This window comes from Solanum lycopersicum, chromosome 7 (genome assembly GCF_036512215.1).
Source record: "Solanum lycopersicum chromosome 7, SLM_r2.1".
NCBI lineage: Eukaryota > Viridiplantae > Streptophyta > Magnoliopsida > Solanales > Solanaceae > Solanum > Solanum lycopersicum.
Window position 1 is genome coordinate 34305599 of NC_090806.1, and position 22814 is coordinate 34328412.

The following is a 22814-nucleotide window of genomic DNA, read 5'->3' on the forward strand; positions in this document are numbered from 1 at the left end:
TGATTGATAGTGATTGTACAAACCACATAACATATGAAAGAAATCTTTCTAAAGAGTTCGATTTCTATGAGAAATAAGAAAGTCAAAATTAAAAATGACGAGTATTCCTGCAAAAGAAAAAAGGTTTGTTGCAATTTAAACAAATTCACGTACAAAAATAATTTCAAATGCTCTTTATGTGTCTGATATTGATAAAAGTTTACTTAGTGCTGGTAATTAATTGTAAAAAGATTTAAAATTGGAGACAAATATTGTCGAATCTTTGACTCTACTAAGCAATAAATTTTAAAATACACACGAACCTTACAAGACAAAAAATAAATTGACAGATTTATTCACAAGGTCAATTTCAGATGAGACTACAATTCCTGATCCAAGGAGGAGTGTTGATGTCTCAAAATATTGTATAAATAAAACATTTAGCTACTTCTAGAATTTTAAATTATTTTGTTAGAGTGCTATATGATTTGAATTTAGGAGTTAGTTCTTTTATTTGTTATTTGAAATTTATAAATAAGATAGTAGTATATTTTTCTATCTATATGACTTGAATTTAATCGAAATTTATAAATAAGATAGTAGTATATTTTTCTATCTATATGACTTGAATTTAATCGTTAATTCTTTTATTTGTTGGTTTAAATTTTACTAATGAGTTAATAGTATATTTTTCTATTTTTAGTTAAGAATTATATCTATATTTTAGTTAGGAATTATATCTATAAATGTATGTCCCTAAATTAATAATAAAATAATTTCCTCAGACAATACTGCAACATTTTTTTCTGAGAGTTTTTCCCTGTTATTTTCTTAAGTTCGTTATTTGAAAATCCAACCGTTACGAATTTCACACAGAGGCAAAGAAATAAACCATCATACGAAAGTTGTAATCGTAACTCTTTTTGCTTGGAGTCCACATTTCATTTTCAACAGGCATCTCTCTCATGCTCTCTTTTCCCAACTCAGTATAAAGGACAGGGTAGGAACATTTTACCCAGAATGTGAGACTACAATTTATTTGTCAACTTTTGGGCAATCTATTTTAAACTGACCCAGAAAATGCTTAGACGACGATTCTGCGTCTAACAGAAATCATGGGGTCAAGTCAATTCCAGGCTAGTATCAGCTAATTTTGGCTCTCATCTGGCCGTCTCAGTCCTTGAATAATTCAAGGAGGCAGGATCAGAGTGAGCTTCATACTACCATTGCTTCTTCCCCTTTTTCTTTCTCTTGTTTCCACTTCCACTACCGTTGCTTGTACTACTACTACTACTCTTGGAGGTACTTCCAGCTGGTGTAGATGGGCTCTGTGGCGTGCTGCCATCAAAATCATCAAACATACCCGCTTCTACAGCATTCTGTAGCCACTCGACAAATTCTTCCTCGGTCATGCTCTCTTCCATATTTGGCATTGGCATCCCACTTTTTTGTCCTGAGCTACTTCTCTTCCAATTGCTGTTCTTCAAGGTTACACTAGTATTTACATGGAAGCTTGGTTTGTGACTGTTGACCGGACATCTCATTCCCTGCACAACCAGCATAATGTTGAATTCTTCAAGCACATAATGTAGATACAGAGGTACATCCGCTCAGTTAAATTAGGTCATTTTGATGATTAACCAACCTTAAAAGATCTAGAGGCACTCTTCCATTTAGAACTACAACGTAAGGAGGCATACATGGTGTGTTTAAAACATTTTTTTTTCATTGTTCAGGCAAACTTAAGAAGAGACAAAATTACAAGTTGTTTGGGCTTAAGAATTGTCACAATATGGTGAAGTGAAGCCACTGAGATCTTCCTTGACATGTCAGTTAACAAACTTATAGTGGAAACATAGAAGCAAACAGGGGATCCATATTTTTTGATAAGACCCATTCTATGATTCTACACTGCTAATTATTCCTGTATATGAGCATTTTCTGTCCACTCCTCATCCATGGGAGTTGATCTTTCCTAAATATGGAGAAAAGAACAGTATAGTACCCATGGAAGATAAAACTGAAGTTGGTCCAAGCTTAACAAGTAACTATGATGGCATTAGAATCAGTCAGACAGAAGCCCTTCTTCCCCCAAAAAATAAGAGACATACAATAAACCTTACTGAATTAATATAGGTGGGACCACGAAATAGAGATATGATTTAATCAATAAATTAATGTTTATTGATTTAAAGAGTTTCGACACCGCAAAATTCATTTGGAATGAAATCTCAGTGAATATAAATGAATCCGCTTAAGAAAACGTCATTCATGAACTTGATCATGATTAATGATATCGGTTACCGCAATAAAATGGACGTTAATAACTTGTTGAATGGGTGAAAATGATACACGTTCATAGGTCCAGAGCTCATAAGAAATTGTGGATATCATTAAAAAAAACATTTTGATGATAAAGCAGAAGATGATACAATACCTTTAGAACAAGCTACGGTCAAGAAACACTTATTACATTTAGAACTCTTCCTCAATTTTATGATGCAGTTCAGAAAGACAACACAAACTTTTGAATGCAAGAAAATAAATTAGATGGGATTCAACAAGATTTAAATTTTAACCAAAAAAAATAGAACACAAGACAATCATGTTTCACTAAATTATCTTAGATATATTTGTACTTTTAATGAATTATTAATTTTTATAATATTAATGGGACCATATATTTATATAGGGCTCTTCAGAAAATATATTATCTTATTGAAACGAGTGATATTTTCCATTATATATCTTATTGAAATGAGTGATATTTTCCATTGGCCCAAGTCGAGACCAGAGAAAAATATTATCTTAGATATTATTAATAAATCGAGTATTAATTTAGTGAAGTTTTACCGTAAATGACTATTCAATTGGGATATGTGAGCCCAACAACATACCCAGGGAAATCCCACTAGGTGGGGAATTGGGATATGTGAGCCCAAATCACACAATTAACTTCAGTTCTCCCATGAGATTTGCAGAAAGCTAGCGAAGTTCACACCTTACCGTGATGATAAAAAGCGAAAAAACTCAATGATAACTACAGTAATGCACTTTGACCTTTATAGTGCTATCAATAAGTTCTTCTCAATTCCCAGACCAATTCAATTCCACATCCACGGAACATCGAAAACTTTTAAATGATGAGAAGGAAAACTCTACCTGACATATATACCATTCAGTTGCGTTATAGATCCTGCTATCAGCACAAACATAGGCAACAGGATTATCTACCTGCGCAGATTGGTGGAGATCACTAGGGTAACATATACACAAGATGACAGATAGAGGAAATAACTGAAGAGAACAAAATATTTAAAGAAGAGATTCATCATGAAAGAAGTCTCCTCAAAAGCTTTTTTCTTTCTAGCTTTTTGATCAAATTAATTGATACCTTCAGTAGCATTCCGAAAAAGAATGGATGTGAAGGCTGTTCAACCCATCCATCTCCGTCTTTTGCTGGATGAAAATCTTTGCATTCCTATGAATGGAAGAGAAAAATAAATGTCCTTGCAAGAACCTAAGTTGAAGAGGAGGACAACCTATGTATGCTAAAGTGCACAGAATTCAAGAATTAATAACACGCTTATACTGTGACTGGAGGGAAACCTGGCACCATCTTGCTTTGGACTTAGTTTTCTTAGTGACAACCCAGACATGAAAGTTGCCACACTTTTTGCAAGTAATTCGCCGAGCTTCTCCAAGTGGATCCTCGCCCGCAGCTTCTGTCTGAGTGAAACCAGAGGTGAAGAATCCATAGCCTCTACCCTGAAATTATTTGAGATAAGGGTTAAGCATGACCCACAGTCAAGTAAAAGTATAATGAAACATTACAATCCCACTATCAAGAGTACTTTCCAAAAATATTTCCTAATATAAGATGATACTTATCTAAAATACAACTTGGGACCTAAAAATAAGAAGTTGACATAAAACAGCATTTAAAGGAAGACATTTACTAATAGATGTCATTATTTATATGATGAACCTATTGGAGCTAATTCATATACATTCGAGCCCAGCTGGCAAAAAGGCAAAAGAGTAAAGACTTAAAGACTGCATGAGAAACCCATTATTACTTAAAGTTGTTATTGTTAAGATACGTTTCACCAGATGGGTTCTTCAGCAAAAGGTGAGACTAATGTGACATCCCGCCACAATTAGAGCCTGATTCCGCGTCCGGAAAGGGGCAGATTGCTCTAGAGTTGTACGGAGAACTCTAGAACATTTTAGAACTCTCAAGAAGGCTAGAGAAGGTCCCAAAGTAGTGTAGAATTCTCTAGAAAAGGGACCAGAGTGTAAATATTTTAGGGACTTGTAAAGTAAATATTAATTGTACTTTAGTCCCTAGGAAGTAGTATAAATAGAGGTGCCCCTCATTTGCAAAGGCACCAAGCAAGTTGTAAAGCAATCTTCCAAAGCAATACAAAAGTCTTCTTCAAAGCCCTCTTTCTTTTCTTTCTAAGTCTTTCTTTGCATTTTCTTAGCGTTTCGAGTCTTAAAGGCTTACTTGAGCTTACAAATCGTGAAAGATTCGTGAGTAAGTTGTCAAGTGCTGCACGGAGTCTTAGCAAATACTCTAAGTCCGTGACAAAGTGGTATTAGAGCGAGGTTTGATACTAAGGGAATGGCTACCGAAGGAGACGTAAACGGCACTAGCACCACTAACGTCCGTCTAGATGGTGGTAAGAAGAATCGAAAGGGGAAGAACATCAAAAGGATAATGAGGAGGTGTTGCCCGAACTCACACCTAGCGAGGCGCTAACATCTCATCCACCCTCGACTGCCGAGGCAAGTGACGAAGATGCCATAGACGTCACCGCTGGAGAAGAATGGGTCGCAAGGGTGGAAGTGATGAGACAGGTCGTCGAGATCTTATGCCCGCGCATGAACATGGAAGACGGCAAGTTCAAGACCCTTGAGGAGACCAAGAACATCTGTAAGGAGTTGGAAGGTCGCCAGCGGGCCGAGTTCGAGATGGAGGAGGCCATCACTTCCTTGGAGTGTCGGCTTATGGATGTGCTTAACACGAAGGAGACCATCACTTCCTTGGAGAGTCAGCTTACAGAAGCACTTAGCACGATCGAGACCTTGAAGGCCGAAATAAAAGCACTCAAGGAAGGCGTAGATGTTGGAGGATTTGCATCACCTGACCGCGATAGGGAGACCATGGTCGAGGCTCCCAACCCACCTATATTCAAGGGTGTCCGTGACGCTCAAGAGGTGGAAAACTTTCTATGGCATTTGGAGAATTGCTTCAAGTGTAGTCGAGTGAGAAGCGACGAGAACAAGATCAACACTGTCGTGTTGTACTTGTCCGAGATGGCTATGCTATGGTTGAGGCGCAAAGAGGTCGAGATCGGGAAGGGGACGCGCACCATCAACACGTGGGAGCAATTCCGCGAAGAATTCAAGAAAGCCTTCTTCCCTAACAACGTCGTTTACGAGGTTAAGCGCAAGTTCCGGGAATTGAGGCAAACGAGAAGCATTTGGGCGAATGTGAAGGAGTTCACAACTCTAACGCTTCAAATTTCCAACCTCACGGACGAAGACATGTTGTTCCACTTCATGGACGCACTGCAGAACTGGGCCAAGACGGTGTTGGAGCGGCATCAGGTCAAAACCATAGACGAAGCCATCACACAAGCCGAGTCCTCGACGGACTTCAAGCATGAACGACATGACAAGGCGAAGGGCAGAAATGCAAGAAGTTGTCATGCCAAAGGTGGGGAGACCGTGGCCGAGGCAAGGAGCAGCAGGCACACCCCAAGCAACACGACCCCCACAAGCCGGACATCAGGCGATTCGTGCGCAAGAATTATACGGAGAAACGGGCGCAGACCAGCTAAAGAGATGGGTACTACATATGCGGTAGACCGCACATCTATGCCAGGTGCCCCGAAATGAAGAACCTCGGTGCCATCCTACGCAAACGGAAGGAGAAGTACGCACAAGATCAAGGACATGATGCGGGCACGACGCAGTTGGGCATGGTTGGATTGTGTGGTGCGATAGCCAAGAGAACCGAGAAGCCAGGAGACTTCAGCACGCAGTATGTAGACATCTCCATAAATGGAAGACCAGCTCGTGCCATGGTAGACTCCGGAGCAGAAGTCAACATCATGACCAAGACGGCAGCAGAGAGGTTAAGGCTGAACTTTGTGCCAAGCAATACCCACCTCAAGACAGTTAATGCCCCATCGACTCCCGTATGCGGGGTCGCCCAAGGAGTGAGCATCACGTTGGGAAAGTGGCAAGGTAAAACAAACTTTACCTCGCTCATTTAGACATAATTGATATCATTCTCAGGCAAGAGTTCTTCCAGCGCTGCCACACGATGATCGACCCCTACCTCCAACAACTCATGGTGATGAAACAGGAAGGGTCATGCGTGGTACCTCTAGTCAAGGTACCAAAGAAGGAAGGACACACCCACTTATCGGCCATGCGGATCGTGAAAGGCCTAAAGGAAGGAGAACAGACGTTCTTAGCTACCATTGCAAGTTCGAAGGAAGACAATGGTACTATAGAGTCCTTGCCACCGATCATAGAGACTGTCCTTGAAGAGAACAAGAACGTGATGCCGGACGAGCTGCCGAAGACTACCTCCGAGGCGCGAGGTAGATCATAAGATAGAGTTGGAGGTCGAAGCCAAGCCACCCGCACATGCACCTTACCGTATGGCTCCACCCGAGTTAGAGGAGCTAAGGAAGCAATTGAAGGAGCTCCTCGAGGCCGGTCACATTCGTCCATCCAAGGCACCTTATGGCGCGCCAGTGTTGTTCCAAAAGAAAAAAGACGCATCGTTGCGCTTATGCATCGATTATCGTGCGCTCAATAAGGTCACAATTAAGAACAAATATCTTATCCCGCTAATTGCAGATTTGTTTGATAGACTTGGGCAGGCCAAGTACTTCACCAAGATGGACCTCTGGAAAGGCTACTACCAAGTGCACATCGCAGAGGGAGATGAGCCAAAGACAGCGTGCATGACTAGATACGGAGCATAAGAGTGGTTGGTGATGCCCTTTGGCTTAACAAACGCACCCGCCACCTTTTGCACGCTGATGAACGAAATCCTTCATCCCTACTTGGACAAATTCTTAGTGGGTGTACTTGGATGACAGTCATATATAGCAACACCTTAGAAGAACACGTGGAGCACCTGAATAAAGTCTTTTTAGTCTTATGAGAGAACCAGCTTTACGTCAAGCGGGAGAAGTGCGAGTTTGCCCAGCCCAAGGTGTACTTCTTAGGCCATGTTATCAGCCACGGCGAACTACGGATGGACGAGTCGAAGATTAGGGCAATCCAAGAATGGGAGGCACCAACGAAGGTGATCGAGCTGCGATCATTCCTTGGACTTGCGAACTACTATCGCAGGTTCATCAGTGGCTACTTCGCTAAAGCCGCTCCACTGACTGAGTTGTTAAAGAAGAATAAGCCATGGGTTTAGAGCAAGGAGTGACAAAAGGCGTTAAGGCCGCAGTGACAGAAGAGTCGGTCTTGACGTTACCTGACTTCTCCAAGACCTTCGAAATACATACGGATGCCTCAGACTTTGCCATTGGTGGGGGAGTATCGCATTCGAAAGCCGCAAGTTAAACGAGACCGAACGGTATTATACGGTGAAGGAAAAAGAGATGACGGCCATTGTACATTGCCTACACGCGTGGAGACACTACTTATTAGACCGACAACGTTGCCACTAGCTACTTCCAATCTCAAAAGAAGATCTCCCCAACGCAAGCTAGATGACAAGACTTCTTGGCAGAATATGACTACGTCCTGGAGTAAAGCCAGGAAGGGGCAACATCGTAGCCGACGCACTAAGTAGGAAGGCCGAGCTTGCTGCCATCACTACAGCTCACTGTGACTTTCAAGATGCAATCAAGGATGGCATGCAACACGATCCAGAGGCCAAGAAGCTGATGGAGTTAGCTGTCCAAGGAAAAACCAGGCGTTTTTGGGTAGAAAATGGCTTCTTGCTCAATACCGGTCGAAGGGTTTGTGTACCCAAGTTCGTGTCTATCAGGCGGCGCATCATAAAGGAAAGCCACGACACACCGTGAGCTGGGCATCCGGGACAGTGACGTAAGAGGGCGCTGATCGAGGCTATTTAATTCTGCCACGCATGCGGGACGATATATTGTGCTATGTGCAGACTTGTCTTATGTGCCAACAAGACAAGGTGGAGTAAAGGCAACCGGGAGGGTTACTAGAACCACTACCCGTAGCAGAACGCCCATGAGAGAGCGTGACCATGGACTTCATCACTTCCTTGCCGAAGTCCGACGGTTTTGGTACTATCATGGTCGTGGTGGACAGGTTTTCAAAGTATGCTACCTTTTTGCCCGCCACAGCCGGTTGCACGGCAAAAAAGGCTGCTCGATTGTTCTTTAAGAACGTGGTGAAATATTGGGGGCTGCTGAGACATTCATTAGCAATCAAGACCCCCGCTTTACCGGGTACTTTTGGAGAGTTGTTCCTGATACTGGGCACGGAGCTTCACTTCTCCACAAGTTTCCACCAGCAGACCAACGGCCAGACCAACGGCCAGACCAAACGCGTCAACATCCTACTAGAGTGCTATCTAAGGCACTATGTTAGTGCGTATCAAAAGGATTGGGCCAAACTCCTAGATATGGTGCAGTTTTCCTACAATTTGCAAAGGAGCGAGTCCACCGAGCGCACACCGTTTGAGTTGGCGATAGGCCAACAACCCCAAACTCCGCATTGGTTGCCGACTGCTTTTGAGGGAAAAAGTTTGGGTGCCTACCGTCTTGCCAAGGGATGGGAGGAGCAGTTTGACACTGCCAAGTCCTACTTGGACAAGGCAGCCAAAAAGATGAAGAAGTTCGCCGACCGCAAGCGTCGTCCCACGCACTATAAAGAAGGCAACATGGTCTTGGTAAAATTCAATCCAAGACAGTTCAAGGCACTAAGAGGCATTGGTCAAAATTTAGTGCGTAAATATGAGGGTCCATTCAAGATCGTTGCCAAGGTGGGCAAGATCTCATACAAGTTGGAGTTACTTCCACACTTCAAGATCCACCCTGTATTTCATGCAAGCGTCCTCAAGCCATACCATGAGGACAAGGAGGATCCTAACCGGAACCGATCACAACGGGCTCCCATTACTGTCACTGCTTCGCAGGATCGGGAGATCGAAGCTATCATGGATTATCAAGCCAAACGAAAGTGAGGTCAACAAGCCAGCGCCATGTTTTTTGAGCATTGGAAGCGACAAACTCAGAAAGAGACCACATGGGAGAAATATGAAGATTTGTGGCAGTTCAAGGACAAAGTCCAGGAGTTCTTACAGCAATGCGCCGCGATTGTCGCATCATCAGGTGGGGGAGCGTGTGACGTCCCGCCACAATTTCAGCCTGATTCCGCGTCCGGAAAGGGGCAGATTGCTCTAGAGTTGTGCGGAGAACTCTAGAACATTTTATAACTCTCAAGAAGGCTAGAGAAGGTCCCAAAGTAATTTAGAATTCTCTAGAAAAGAGACCAAAGTGTAAATATTTTAGGGACTTGTAAAGTAAATATTAATTGCACTTTAGTCCCTAGGAAGTAGTATAAACAGAGGCGCCCCTCATTTGCAAAGACACCAAGCAAGTTGAAAGCAATCTTTCAAAGCTCTCTTTCTTTTTTTCTCAGTCTTTCTTTGCATTCTTTAAGTGTTCCAAGTCTTAAAGGCTTACTTGAGCTTACAAGGTCGTGAAAGATTCGTGAGTAAGTTGTCAAGTGTCGCACAGAGTCTTAGCAAATACTCTAAGTCTGTGACACTAAGCTCTCTTTTTCGAAAGAAAACGAAGCACTAAAGATATTTCACAAAACATGAGATTTGTCAAGGACTTGACCATTCTCATGTTTCAATTAGATATTATTAGAGTTCGTTTCTCCTATAGAAAAGGACCTTTGACGCAAAGTAAATAGCACAAATTGAAACAAAAAATCTTTTTGCAGGTCTCACTGTGTATTTGGCTTATACATAAAATGTAAAAGATCTAACTTCCGATGAACAACTTAAATGACTCAATTATATTAATTCCAACCTTTTGAGAAGGACTTTGGAACCGATGAAGGTAATTTACCAGCTCTTCCCTCCTCAATTCATCATCGTATGCTTTTCGTTTAAAAGAATCAAGTAAAACCTGAAACAATCCAATTCTTATCAAGTGCAGGATCAATACTAGATAAAAAACTCAAATCACAGGACAAAACCTGTACCTCATAGGCGTTTTGAAGTTTCATAAAAGCTTCAGCAGCCTTTTCATTACCCATATTTTTGTCAGGATGGACCAGCATTGCCTAATAGGAGATATTATTTAGCTGATTAGTTATTTCACTTTGATAGTAGGGCATTTCTAATGAAAGCATTATCAGACTTCAAAAAGCATGATCTCCAGAAATATCAGAGACAGATATTTTTAGTGAATTATTTTCAAGAAGATATAAACAATCACCTTTTTCCTATATTCTCTCTTGAGAACTGAAGCATCAGTATTCTGAAATCGCATTAGGCCCAGTGCTGAATAGTGATTTGTACTGTTTAATAATCTGAGAACTTCATCTTCGGAAGTCATCTCAACATCAGATCCACTAGTTGAAGGGATGCCAGTGTCACGATCAACAGGATGAACATACCCATCATCAGTAGATGGAGGCACTGATCCACGCGAACAGAAGCTAGGTTCACCTTGTACTCCAGTTGTTTGATCAGGAAAGGTGTGGGCCCTTCTTTGCTCATTTACATTGTTTCTTAAGAAGAATATGAGAATATCACTCGAAATAAATGACAAATTCAATATGAAGATTAAACCTATCCATCCAACATATGTCCATGCGCAAAATACAGAATACGAAGTTATGACAAACACTGCAAGCCGTTCATGTTTCAACCTATAAAGAGCTCCTACATTTAAAAAAAAAACACTTGGTGGATTAAACTATAAAGTAAAAAGAAATCCTCAACACTAAGGGTGGCAAACAGGCGGGTCGAGTCGGACATGGATTGATCAAAAATGAGTCAAGTGAAAATAAATAAAATATTTGACCCGACCCATATTTGATATGGATAAAATTAGGCAACCCCAATGGATCATGAGTACTTCCAAATTACAAGTTTTTTTCTTTCTCTTTTTCTCCTTTTAGGGTGTGTTTGGTTGTGAAGGAAATATTTCCATGTTTCCCTGGAAAATATTTTCCTGATTTAAGGGAAGTTTTAAATTTTTTTCCTCACTTAATGTATGGAAGTCATTTTTCTTATATTAGAGGAATGTAAGTCCAGTTGAAAACAAAATTCCAAAACATTTAAATAAACCAACATGAGAAAATTGGAAAAAAAATTTCTTCATAACAACACACCCTTAATAAGCGAACTTTTTAGAGGTTCCTCCATTCTTATATAATTTAAGAGGATTGTAATTGGTGAATATCTATTTTCTTATCCATATTTTATAATGGATTATATGGGATATATATATTTGATCCACTTTTAAATAATTGGATAACCAACCCATTCAAAATGAGTTGGATCGAGTGGATAACCATAAATTTTACCCATTTTGCCATCCCTACTCAACACTAAACTTGAAAACAATCACCTCCACTCAAGACCAGAAGAACTGCTGCCCAAAATCTTCCATAGAACCACAAGTAACTGATACTCACTGCAGCAACTCCTAGAAATGTGATGATGAACCCAGTAAGAAGTCCAATAACAGCAACTACTGCCTGAATGTTAAGACGACTTCATTACAGCAAGATATTGAAATGTTCCAGAGAAATTATGCAGTTTAAAGGAAGGAATCTAATCAAGAATTAGAAAGAAGACACAAAGCCAGAGCGTGACCGCGATAACTCACAAAATCAATATACTAATTGAACAAAGTTAAAGTCTAAGACACTATTGTGACCACCTTCAGTAATTCAATTATCAACTGAAGGAAACGGAACAAAGTATACAGAATCAAAATCAGCAAAACACAACTAAAGAACCGTAAAGCATGAAATGGCCAAAGTCAAAAAGTGAAATACAATGATTAATGTCCAATTTTAAAAATAAAAAATTCACACAATTTATAAGTCGCTTAATTCAGTGACTTCAATAATAAGAAAAAACCAGAGCTCCTCAAAACTATTTTTGGTTCAGCAGGAAATCATTCATTAGTCAACACAATGTTGAGAAGCAATTAGGGTTATATATTTATGCTTACAAACACCTTTTATCATCTCAGGGGTAGATAATGTTGCTATCCACACAAGAACAGAAGATAGATGCTTACCAAAATCAATAGAAACTTGAATTTAGCGGCTGCAATCAAAGAAAGAACACCACACCATATGACTGAGAGAATTGATGTCATCCTCATACACAGAAAGGACTCAATTCCTCTAAGGGCACAATCCAACCAAACCATTGATAACAAAAGCATTATATTTCCAAAATGCATGATCCACCTAAACACTATAGGGTATGCTTGCTGACCCTTTTCTTGAACATAACCAATTGCAACTAATAAATTGCTCTTTAAAGGGTCAAGCAAAGGTTTCCACCTCTCTAACCACTGAATTGATACCTTTGAGGCAGACAAAGCCAACGTCATCAAGTTCCTAAAAACAACCATCATAGACACTTTAAAATTTTCTAATGTATTGTCTCCATCTAGTCCTGTTCCTAAGTGACCAAAACATCCCTTTGAATTATCTGAGTGCTTACTAGAGTTTGGAGATGTATCAATTCCTTTTCCTGACTCAGAATCCACCCCTCTACTTTTACAATTTTGGAAAATTCCTGCATCAGTGTCTTCTGGCCCTGTTTCCTCTGGAATCGACAATGTATCAATACCTTCCTTTTCCTTTTTAAGTGATCTTCTAGATTTGTTCTTGCTTTTCTTCTTGCCTTCACTTTCATGTTTATTGTTTAAGCTCTCTGTTATAGATATGCCAGAAAGGTTACCATTAAAAGGTTCTTCAGCATTTTTGCCTTCTGCCTCAGTCAGATTACTGTTTTCATTCTCATTTAACAATCCAGATCCAGAATCTGAAACTCCTTTTCTGTATTTCTGTCGGTTTCCTTTGCGAGCCATTGACTATATATGGTATCAACAAACTCCAGCGACAAGCCAGTTCAACTCATCTCCAGTGCCTTGTCATATATCAAAAGTCCTGTGTCACAAGCAATACGAAAGTAAGCAAATTTACAGGAGATTTCAAGCATCAACAATAGTTTAAAGGTGCCACCACTTAGATAATCAAACAATGAACACACATACAGGCATATCTCATTCCTAATGCATGCAACTCAGTGAAATTAGCTTTCTTCACAATTTCGGAGCCGTGACTGTAAAAGAAACAACATTCTCCTCATGCGTATTCCCTCAACTATCGTCCATTCACGCGTAATTAATCAGAAACCTATCGCTCATTATTAACCTTCTTTCTTTGCAATATACTGTCATCTTCCCCGAGATTTTCCTTGATCTAGCCATGTTATCAGTAAAACACTGTCTGTTCACTGCTCTCAATTAATATCAATTTCCTTTAAGCAGGAAATACATAAACTAATCTAATAAAAGGGCAATACAAGGAATTAATAATGTCATGCATCCAACATCACCAGTTTATGGGTTTCTGCAACGTCTTCTACTTGAAACAACAAATACAAGAGATATTATTGGTTATCTTTTAAAATCATATTGAACTTTGTGAGAAATATAGGAAAAGAATATTATTGAATTGTTGTTGTGTCTACATTATTACATGAGACTCTATTTATAGACCATAGAATACAATCCTTTATCAAGTAGGATACTATTTATTTATTTTTTGAGAAAGCAGTAGGATACTATTTAGTATTCCTATTCCTATTCTAATTGGATTGTACAAACATATTCCTATTCTAATAGGATTGTATAAACCTATTCCTATTCAAATAGGATCTGTATAAACCTATTCCTATTCAAATAGGATCTATATAAACCTATTCCTATTTCAATAGGATTATATAAACCTATTCCTATTCCAACACTCCCCCTCAAGCTAGTGCATACAATTCATGTACCTAGCTTGTTACAAATGTAATTAACACGAGGACCGATGAGGGGCTTGGTGTGAGATATTCACAAGTTCATCAGTCGACTTCACAAAATTGATAGTCAATCTCAATGTGATTGTCTTCTCATTAAATACTGGATTTGATGCATAATGTCAGTAAACACAGATTAAATTTCAGTGTTGAACTTCCCAAACAAAACCTGCAAAGACTGCTTCAAACTATAGAGTGACTCATATAATCGACATACAAGGAGAGTGACTCACATAATCGACATACAAGGCTACTGAACTCCCCCTGAGCAACAAAGTGCTCAAAACCTAGTATAAAGTATATGGATCATATTGGAATCAATTGATGAGTCGATATTAAACAAGTCACCGAAAAACTGGCTCGAACATGCTCATATGTCGGAGTATTAGGTTTGATGGCTAGCAGTGGTCACAATCTAAGAAATAAAATTATATAGGTAAGGTCAGAATGATGTCACGACCCAACTAGAAAATAAAAATTAAATAGGATAGTTCGAATTGATGGAACGACCCCATTGAAAAAGAGAAATAATATGGGTAGGATCGAATTGATGGCACAACCCTACGCAAATCAAATTTGAGTCACCAGAAAGACAAATGGAACACGCAAATCAAATCTGAGTCACTGAAAAGACACACAGTGCTATGCAACTCATATATGAATAAGTAGTTCGGAAAAAAACCCATGGTACTACGCATATTAAATATGAAATGTAGTCCAGAGAGATGCACGGTGCAATGCAAATAAGATATGCAAAAAAAAGTAGTCACTAGAAGGATGGCATGGTGCCTACACAAATTAAATATGAAAAAGTAGTCACCAGAATGATGGTGCGGTGCTACACAAATTAGATATGAGAAAATAGTCACCAGAATGATACAGGGTGACCCAACTTTTGCTAACATAATCATTAGCCGGACGGGCGGCACATATGAGTAATAGCCGCCCACCGACAGCAGAAGCTCTTTAATTGTTTACCAAGATCGTAGAGGCTTTGATACCATGTGAGAAATATAGGAAAAGAATATTATTGAATTGTTGTTGTGTCTACATTATTACATGAGACTCTATTTATAGACCATAGAATACAATCCTTTATAAGTAGGATACTATTTAGTATTCCTATTCCAATTTCTATTGGATTGTATAAACATATTCCTATTCTAATAGGATTGTATACACCTATTCCAATTCTAATAGGATTGTATAAACATATTCCTATTTCAATAGGATTATATAAACCTATTGCTATTCTAACAAACTTTAAGCATACGGAATCTTGTCATTCTATATTGAATTCAAAGGAAGGTAATCTTTTAGAATTTACAAAATAAGGCCAATCTTTGGGGTAATCCAATCAGGTCTACAAAGCAGGATGGAGGAACCAAATTTAAAAGAGGGAATAACTTAAGCATAAGAATTTGGAGATATATCAATGTGAATTGTGCAGTAGAACATTTTGCAAGGCCACCTGACGCTTGCTTCCTAAAATCAGAAAATGAACTGGCCAAAATTTTGAGTCTAGTTGAGTGTCTAAGGAAGAAAGAAAATTTACGGCAGTTCCTATCTTAACAACAAAAAGAAAAAAGCAAATACCGGAATATCTACTCTGGATTACATCTTTGAATATCATGTACCAGGGAAATCATTTGAGGAAGGATAAACTCTTCGAAGTGAACTAAGCAACTATTTAAGACATATGCAAAGAAATTCTACCAGTAATTAAAGATGTCCCAAAAGAAAAGATTTTTAAATTAAAACTAATGAATAAAATCATTCCATATGAATATATATCAAATGCCTAGATTCTCTCTAGCATGAAATCCATCAAAAACTGCTTAGACTGTAGTAAATCATTTTTATCCAAATTAACTCTTCTAAAATCAGCAGCATCAACAGGCAAAACTACAACTAAACTATGAAATTAATATCAAAATGCGGGATACAAGATGACCAAACAAATTAAGGAAATTAATCACTATAACTAACACATACCTCTTTTCCGGTGAACAAAAGGAACAACAAAGAAAGTGAATACTCCCTAACGTACTCAAAATTATTCTACACCAACTTTCTACTATAGTAGAAGCATGGGTAGCAGCACTTGGTATCAACATGGCTTGTTTTTTGTCATTAAAAATTAAGACAAGGGTAATTTGAACTTTTCATTGTAACTTATATGTACGTGTCTTTCTCTCAGCATTTGGAAAGCCACGTAATGTGCCTAGAGGCGGATCTAGAATTCGGAGGCTGCGGGTGCCATATCATCTAAATTGTAAACGGGTTGGTTCCTTCAATTTTAGGTTATGATTAGGATTATTTAGTTTTTTACGATTTCTATAAATAAATTGATCAAATATACATATTTAGTAATGTTTTTTTTTCTTTTAAATATTCTGATACTAAAGATATACAAATAAATAATTAGTTTTTCATAATTTTTTTTAGGAATAAGAGACCTTATTTGTAACATTGCGAAAATAAGAGATTTTTTTCACCTCAAAAATTCAATTTGTACACGTCATCTACATTCTAATACCACATAGTTGAGAAGAAAAAAATTACAGCTTTAATCCAGTCATCACCACTTAGTGTGACATTAAAAATTGAAAAAAAAATTAAATTTCAAAATCTTTAACATAATGATATCCATCATTTCAAAAAAAAATATTTAAAAATACTACTTAAACATATTTTTCTTAATATTTATGTGACTTGTAAAATTTAATATTAATCTATAATTAATATAGAATTTCACGCAATATACACATCAAATTAACGATAGATAAATAAGTAACGACTAGCAAATAAAGGAACTAATTGAAGATGGCAAGAAACTGAAACAAAGACAAAACAAAAAGAGAGGGAAAAAAAAGGGAGCTCAAAAAGGATACAATAATGATAGTGCCCTCATGGAGGTCCGAACTCTCGATGCACTCATTGAGACTTGCGACCTTCGCCAGTTGAATATTCAACTGATTGTTCGCTGGGTGGCAAATGTAATATATGTATTAAATATGTCATACTTATACATATATATACAACGTTTAATCGAGGCCATTGGGTGCCGTTGCAGCCCACCCAAACAGCTAGATCCGCCCCTGAATGTGACAATTTCCTATTTTTCTTCTCCAAATCTAGAATCTTCCAAAACTTACTCTCTGTTCTCTCCAAAAATGGCATCAGAGACATAGAGGAGACCACCTACCGCTGAGTTTCCTGCTTTCTTACTACTTTCCACAAAATCATTGTTTTAGAGAACCATCAATTGAGTAGCTAAGTGTCTTATGTGCAACTTTTTACAAAGTATTATTTTAGTTCTATTTTACTTTCCTTATATACTTTGTTTTTGTTGTTTCTGGTTCTAATATATTAGCGGGTCGTTGCATTTAAGTTACTTATAGTTGTATGTGTGTAGTTTTCCGTCACTCTAAATTTTATGAGAAGCAAAAATTAATTATATCTTCCTACTAATTTGATTTGTAAAAATAGATTTTGCTTGTGAAGCTTGATTTTGAAAATAAGCTCTTAAGTACTCACCATTGTTGTCTTCTTTTCAAATTGTGCTACTCAGGTTGTCATTTCACCTTTTTGGTAGTTGTTCTTGCAAATTATAGACGAGCATTTTGATCATCCAATTTATTTATTATAGCCATTAACTATTTTACTACTTTCAATGTTACTATGTATGTGCCTTATTTCAGGTCAAAACTGAAATTCTGCAAAAGTAAGTTATAGGCCTAAAATTGAGTTGGTTAGTTTTTGCGCTAGATATCTATGTTAATTTACAATTCACTAAATTACCCATAGGTTTTTGGTACTTGATGGTACTAATTCATCTACTCAAAAGCATCAACTCCTTTAGCATATATTTTCTACAAACTTAATGGTTGTATCTGTTGTGTAATTAGATCGCAAATATGTTTCCCGCAATTTCATAGATTACTTATTCCTGATTTATTCTTATACCTAATTAAGATACATAGAATGCATCAAAATTATCTTTAATCTTAAGATCGTAAATATGTGAGGTGGAAAGTTAATGTACCAAAATGTCTTTAATCTTATAAATGTGTTTGGTGTTTCCTTAGAAAGGAATATTTAAATCTGTCAATTCACTAGCCTTTTGATCAATAATGCGCAAGAACGCAAAAAGAAAAAAACTACCTCATTGATTCTTTGTATTAGTGGGTCATAGATTGCACAAGTAGTGCAACATGAATTACCCGATTGGTTGAAAGTACTATATCATCCTATTTTAGATGAATAAACCGTAATATTTCACTGGTCTAAGCACCATGAGGCCGAAAATAATTAGGATTCAACAAAGCGATGAAATCTTAAAGTTCTGTTTTTTCAAGTGGCATTAGAGGAATATTCTGTCAATCTCACAAGATCTATCAAGGTTTTGTCCAGGTATATAATCGATCAAGCATTTGGGAGGAGGAAGAGATATTTCCCAAAGATTGATTAATAGTAATGAAAGCTAATTTATCATTACATCAGGTTAATTTCACTTTTAACCTGAAAAGGATGTTATTTTAGATTGCTAGTTGTTAAAAAAAAAATTATGTTCACCTATCCATTTCATTTGTTTGGCCACTACATTGTCTTCTAAGGATTCGAAATGTCTTTTTGGATGAAATGATGCCAAACTACTGCCTGCATGTACGCAGTGGAGTGCCAACATTGTCTAGACAAAAGTGTTCACATTTTTTAGCATAAAATTTATTGAGCCCTTTTGGATATATATCTGCTTTGGGCTCTCATAGAACACTTGAGGCTCTTCATGGGATGAAATTTATATCCTCATGTGGTAAAGAGATTCATTTTCTAACAGTAGGTAATGCTTGTGAGATCCTCGATAGAAATTATCAATCTTGTGCTTGGTGAATTTTGATTTGTTCTAACTACGATGCTAACGAAATATATTGGTTGTAGTGTTGTTTCTATTGCTTATGTGTACTTTTTTCAACATTTGATTCTTGTAGATAGAAAATGAGACAACTTTTTTTCCGCAAATATGAGATTGTGAGGCCCTCTTATCAGTTTAGACCATTCAATCTTGGATTTATGTATGTCAATAAATAGTACGAGTTCCACGCAATGTAGTTTGAGTAGTGTTGAAGCCTTTAGATATTCTTACATCTAAATTAACATATGCGGTGTATTCTTAGGAGAGGTTCTTTACTTTTGCCAGCAGATATTTAGATATTTTTGTTTATAAATGTGTATTTTCTTTTCTCTCGTCATTTATTCCTCTCATTTGTTTTGCCAAAAGATTTGGCTGTTATCTTTGGTCCCTGAACTATCTTTTTGAAGTGTCAAATTGAAGAGAGCTCCAATGCTTTAAAAAAGTACACGACCAGTCGTCCAAACATTTCTCCCACTTCAACATAAAGCCTCCAACATATATTTTGCCAGTCTTGATGTCACAAAATTACATAGGTAATTAAGAAAATCAAGATCACTACCACCAACATAGTAACGGACTGTGTTACTATTTCACCTTTTGTGACACCAGCTTCTGTGACGATGCAAGGGCTATAGTTCAGTTGGTGTGTACATATACTGACAGTCTTTTACTATGACACGATCTTCAACTACTACTTTATGCTGATTTTTCAGTTGACGCCTTACAAGTTTTTCTAAATTTTGTTAGCATCATATATGTTGGGCCCATACACACAAGGGCAACCTCTATCTAGTAATTCTGAGAAATGGCAGCAAAGAAACACTGTATTGAAGATAATCATAATAACGAGAACACATGACCCGTAAAGCAGACTCGAACAAATAGCCTTCAAAAGATTAAGACATGCCAAGGTTCAAATGGACTGATTAACAGTAAATAGCAAAAGCTTACTGAAAACTAACAAGGGGCAAATTTAATATCAACAAAGCTTTATCATCACTTTAAAACCTACAGAATCAACAGGAATTCAGGAAAAAACTTAACAAAATGCATCCGAAGTCAATACAACACACTGACTGATCAACAAAGAAAAAGAAAAAGAAATGAGATGTAACCTTTTCCTGGGGCAAGACGAAGTTGAGAGATACTAAAATCTAGACACCAAACCTCTTGAATTAGGGCTTGAAAACAGGATAAGGATCAGGGAAATTGAAATTTGAAACTCATATGCTGGATAGATTCGAACGAATTCTCAGAGAAATCAGTCTCACCGCTGGGTCAAGAAGAAGAAGAAGATGAGGGTCGGTCCAGTTGTGTATGGCTTCTCCGAATTGTATTCTTCTCTGTATTGGGTTTTGTGAGATAATTAAGCAGAAAGATGTCAAATATGTCTCGTTTTTGTTTTTGTTTTTTTTTCTTTACAGATTGACAGTTGCTCAAATCTTCTTTAAAACGAAATTAATTAATTATGGGTTTAAATTAATACTTTTAAAATTTTCTAATTTTTTATAAAATATAAAATAGTATGTTTTTATAATTCAAACAAAATCATTTAAAAAGATAAATCTTTTCATCTTTCTTTTCTCTTCTCTTCTCTTCTCTTCTTCATCTTCTTCCTTAAAAATTCGAAAATCCATTGTTACTCTTCATCTGCAGTCGATACTCTTCCTCTCCAGTCCTCCATTACTCTCTCGTCTTTCTAATCTGTAATCGTATTCGATTAGAAACTGATAAGCTATTTTTTGAAATACTTTACAATTTTCGAAGTTTTTTCTTGAATTAACGAACAATAAAATGTTCTGTAGGTGTAAAAACTGAATAATCGATTTAATGGTGTGTATTATTTATCATTTTGAAAGAAAATCAACCAACTCAAAAAATCCTTATTTTGAGGAAATGTATCTGTAATGTTATCATTCAGTGAAAAGTCGTTCTTTGTTGCTATTATTGTTCCTTTTTTTTGCCATTTTGTTGATATGATTTTAGAAATATAGTGTTGTTTAGGCGTTCAAAATATATTTAGCGTATGTTGCCACATTTTAGTGATATGTTGGTCATCTGTTGCCACATATGATTCAAATGTTGCAATAATTTGTACAGATGTGTCAACATAAGATGCATATGTTGCGCAACAACAGGTACATATGTGGCAACATAATGTTAATTTATCGCAACAAACTATCCATCGGTTGCAACATACTGCTAATATTATTTTATAATGAATTGTAAAATTAATATGTTGGTCATCTGTTGCCACATAAAATTCAAATGTTGTAATAATCGGTATAGATGTATCAACATATGATGCATCTGTTGCTACATAAGATGTATATGTTGCGCAATAACAGGTACACATGTGGCAACATAATGTTAATTTATCGCAACAGACTATCCATTGGTTGCAACATACTGCTATTATTATTTATAATGAATTGTAAAATCTCAATATTTTTTTATTTACCTTGTAAATGAAATGATACAAGAAGCTTCATCCATGACAACAACCTAATCTTCTAACATGGAATGCTCTTTTTGTCTATGCGAAGAATGTGAGCAACCACATGATTATTTTATTAGTCGTGTTAAAAAACTCACTGATTTTTTTAAGGAAATGTCTCATAACATTAATGTACAAAGATCCAGGAAGACTTCACAACCTTTGAAATGTAGGAGGTTGGAAAAATCTATTTATTAAATAATTTCTATGATTATTGAAAGAAAGAAAAGGAGAAGAAGACAAAGGAGGAGAAGGAGAAGGAAGAGAAGGAAAAGGAGAAGAATGCAAAGGAGGAGGAGAAGTCAAAGGAGGAGAAGGGGAGGGAGAAGAACGCAAATTAAGAGAAGGAGAAGGAGAAGAAGACAAAACAGGAGAAGGAGAGGGTTAAGAAGAAGAAGGCAAATGAAGAGAAGGAGAAGGAGAAGAACGCAAAATAGGAGAAGGATAAAGAGAAGAAGAAGAAGAAAGCAAAGGATATGGAGAAGCAGAAGGAGAAGGAGAAGGAGGAGAAGGAAAAGGTGAAGCAGATAGAAAAAGCGAAAGCGAAAAAGAAAGGAAAGAAAGTCGAAGTTGTCAGTTGTGATGTAAAGCGACAATATCCATTTGAAGGTTTTAACATCAACCGCGAGGGTCCAACTAAACTAATGTCATCCTTCTCGCAATGGATAAACGAGGGTCTTTACAAACATTATGCAAAAAAGTAAGTAAAGTAAGGTCGTTCAACTATTATAAGAATTTCTTCTTGTTGTAAATAATGATTCATAATGATTACACAATTGAAGAGGAAAAAATGAGGATCACTACTTAGGCAACTGCTCAAAACTTAAATTTGACCAGCTTGATTTACTAGTTGTATTTTCAATGGATAAGGACTAGTTCTACGTAATGTTTCAACCCAATAGGTGCTGAAATGATGAGGTAAATCCATGTCCACTTTTATATGTATTGTTTAGTAAATTAATATATACAATTAAATTGATACACTTGTTTCATCTATGTGTTCAGTATGTGGATATCATATTTTACTATTTGCGTAAGAAGTTGAAGCAGCAGATTCATTCTATATCAATATACCACCACTAGTTGTTTTTTCAAAACATACATTGACAATTCTAGTGAATATGAGGATAAAATCATCGACATAATGAAAGGGTATGCTATACCTTCTGGAATGCCTTGGCACTTGACAGATGATATTAATGTCCTTGTAAATAGTAATGTGGAATTCCATTGGGTCTTGGCAGTCGTTGCATTGAAGGAACTATGCATAAAAGTGTATGATTTCATGTCCTAAAATAGGTCTAATAGAAAACTATCCTCCGAGATTC

At 37.2% G+C, this 22814-nt stretch overlaps 1 protein-coding gene across 2 annotated transcripts; it reads right to left on the reverse strand.

Moving 5' to 3' along the window:
* Positions 1–880: 880 nt before the first annotated feature.
* LOC101266839 (uncharacterized) lies at positions 881–20461 on the reverse strand. Of its 2 annotated transcripts, none has more exons than XR_011210669.1 (10): positions 20105–20461; positions 12273–13155; positions 11592–11721; positions 10452–10900; positions 10216–10296; positions 10041–10139; positions 3572–3747; positions 3374–3460; positions 3142–3213; positions 881–1526 (listed from the first exon to the last, which is right to left on the reverse strand). XR_011210669.1 is itself a non-coding variant. In XM_004242924.5 (10 exons), the coding sequence occupies exons 2-10, from the start codon at positions 13074–13076 to the stop codon at positions 1200–1202; spliced, it is 2208 nt and encodes a 735-aa protein (XP_004242972.1). In that variant the 5' UTR covers positions 13077–13155; positions 20105–20461; the 3' UTR covers positions 881–1199. The 2 variants fall into 2 exon arrangements, 1 of the variants encoding a protein (XP_004242972.1); XM_004242924.5 differs by having other exon boundaries at positions 3589–3747.
* Between the last annotated feature and the right edge of the window lie 2353 nt (positions 20462–22814).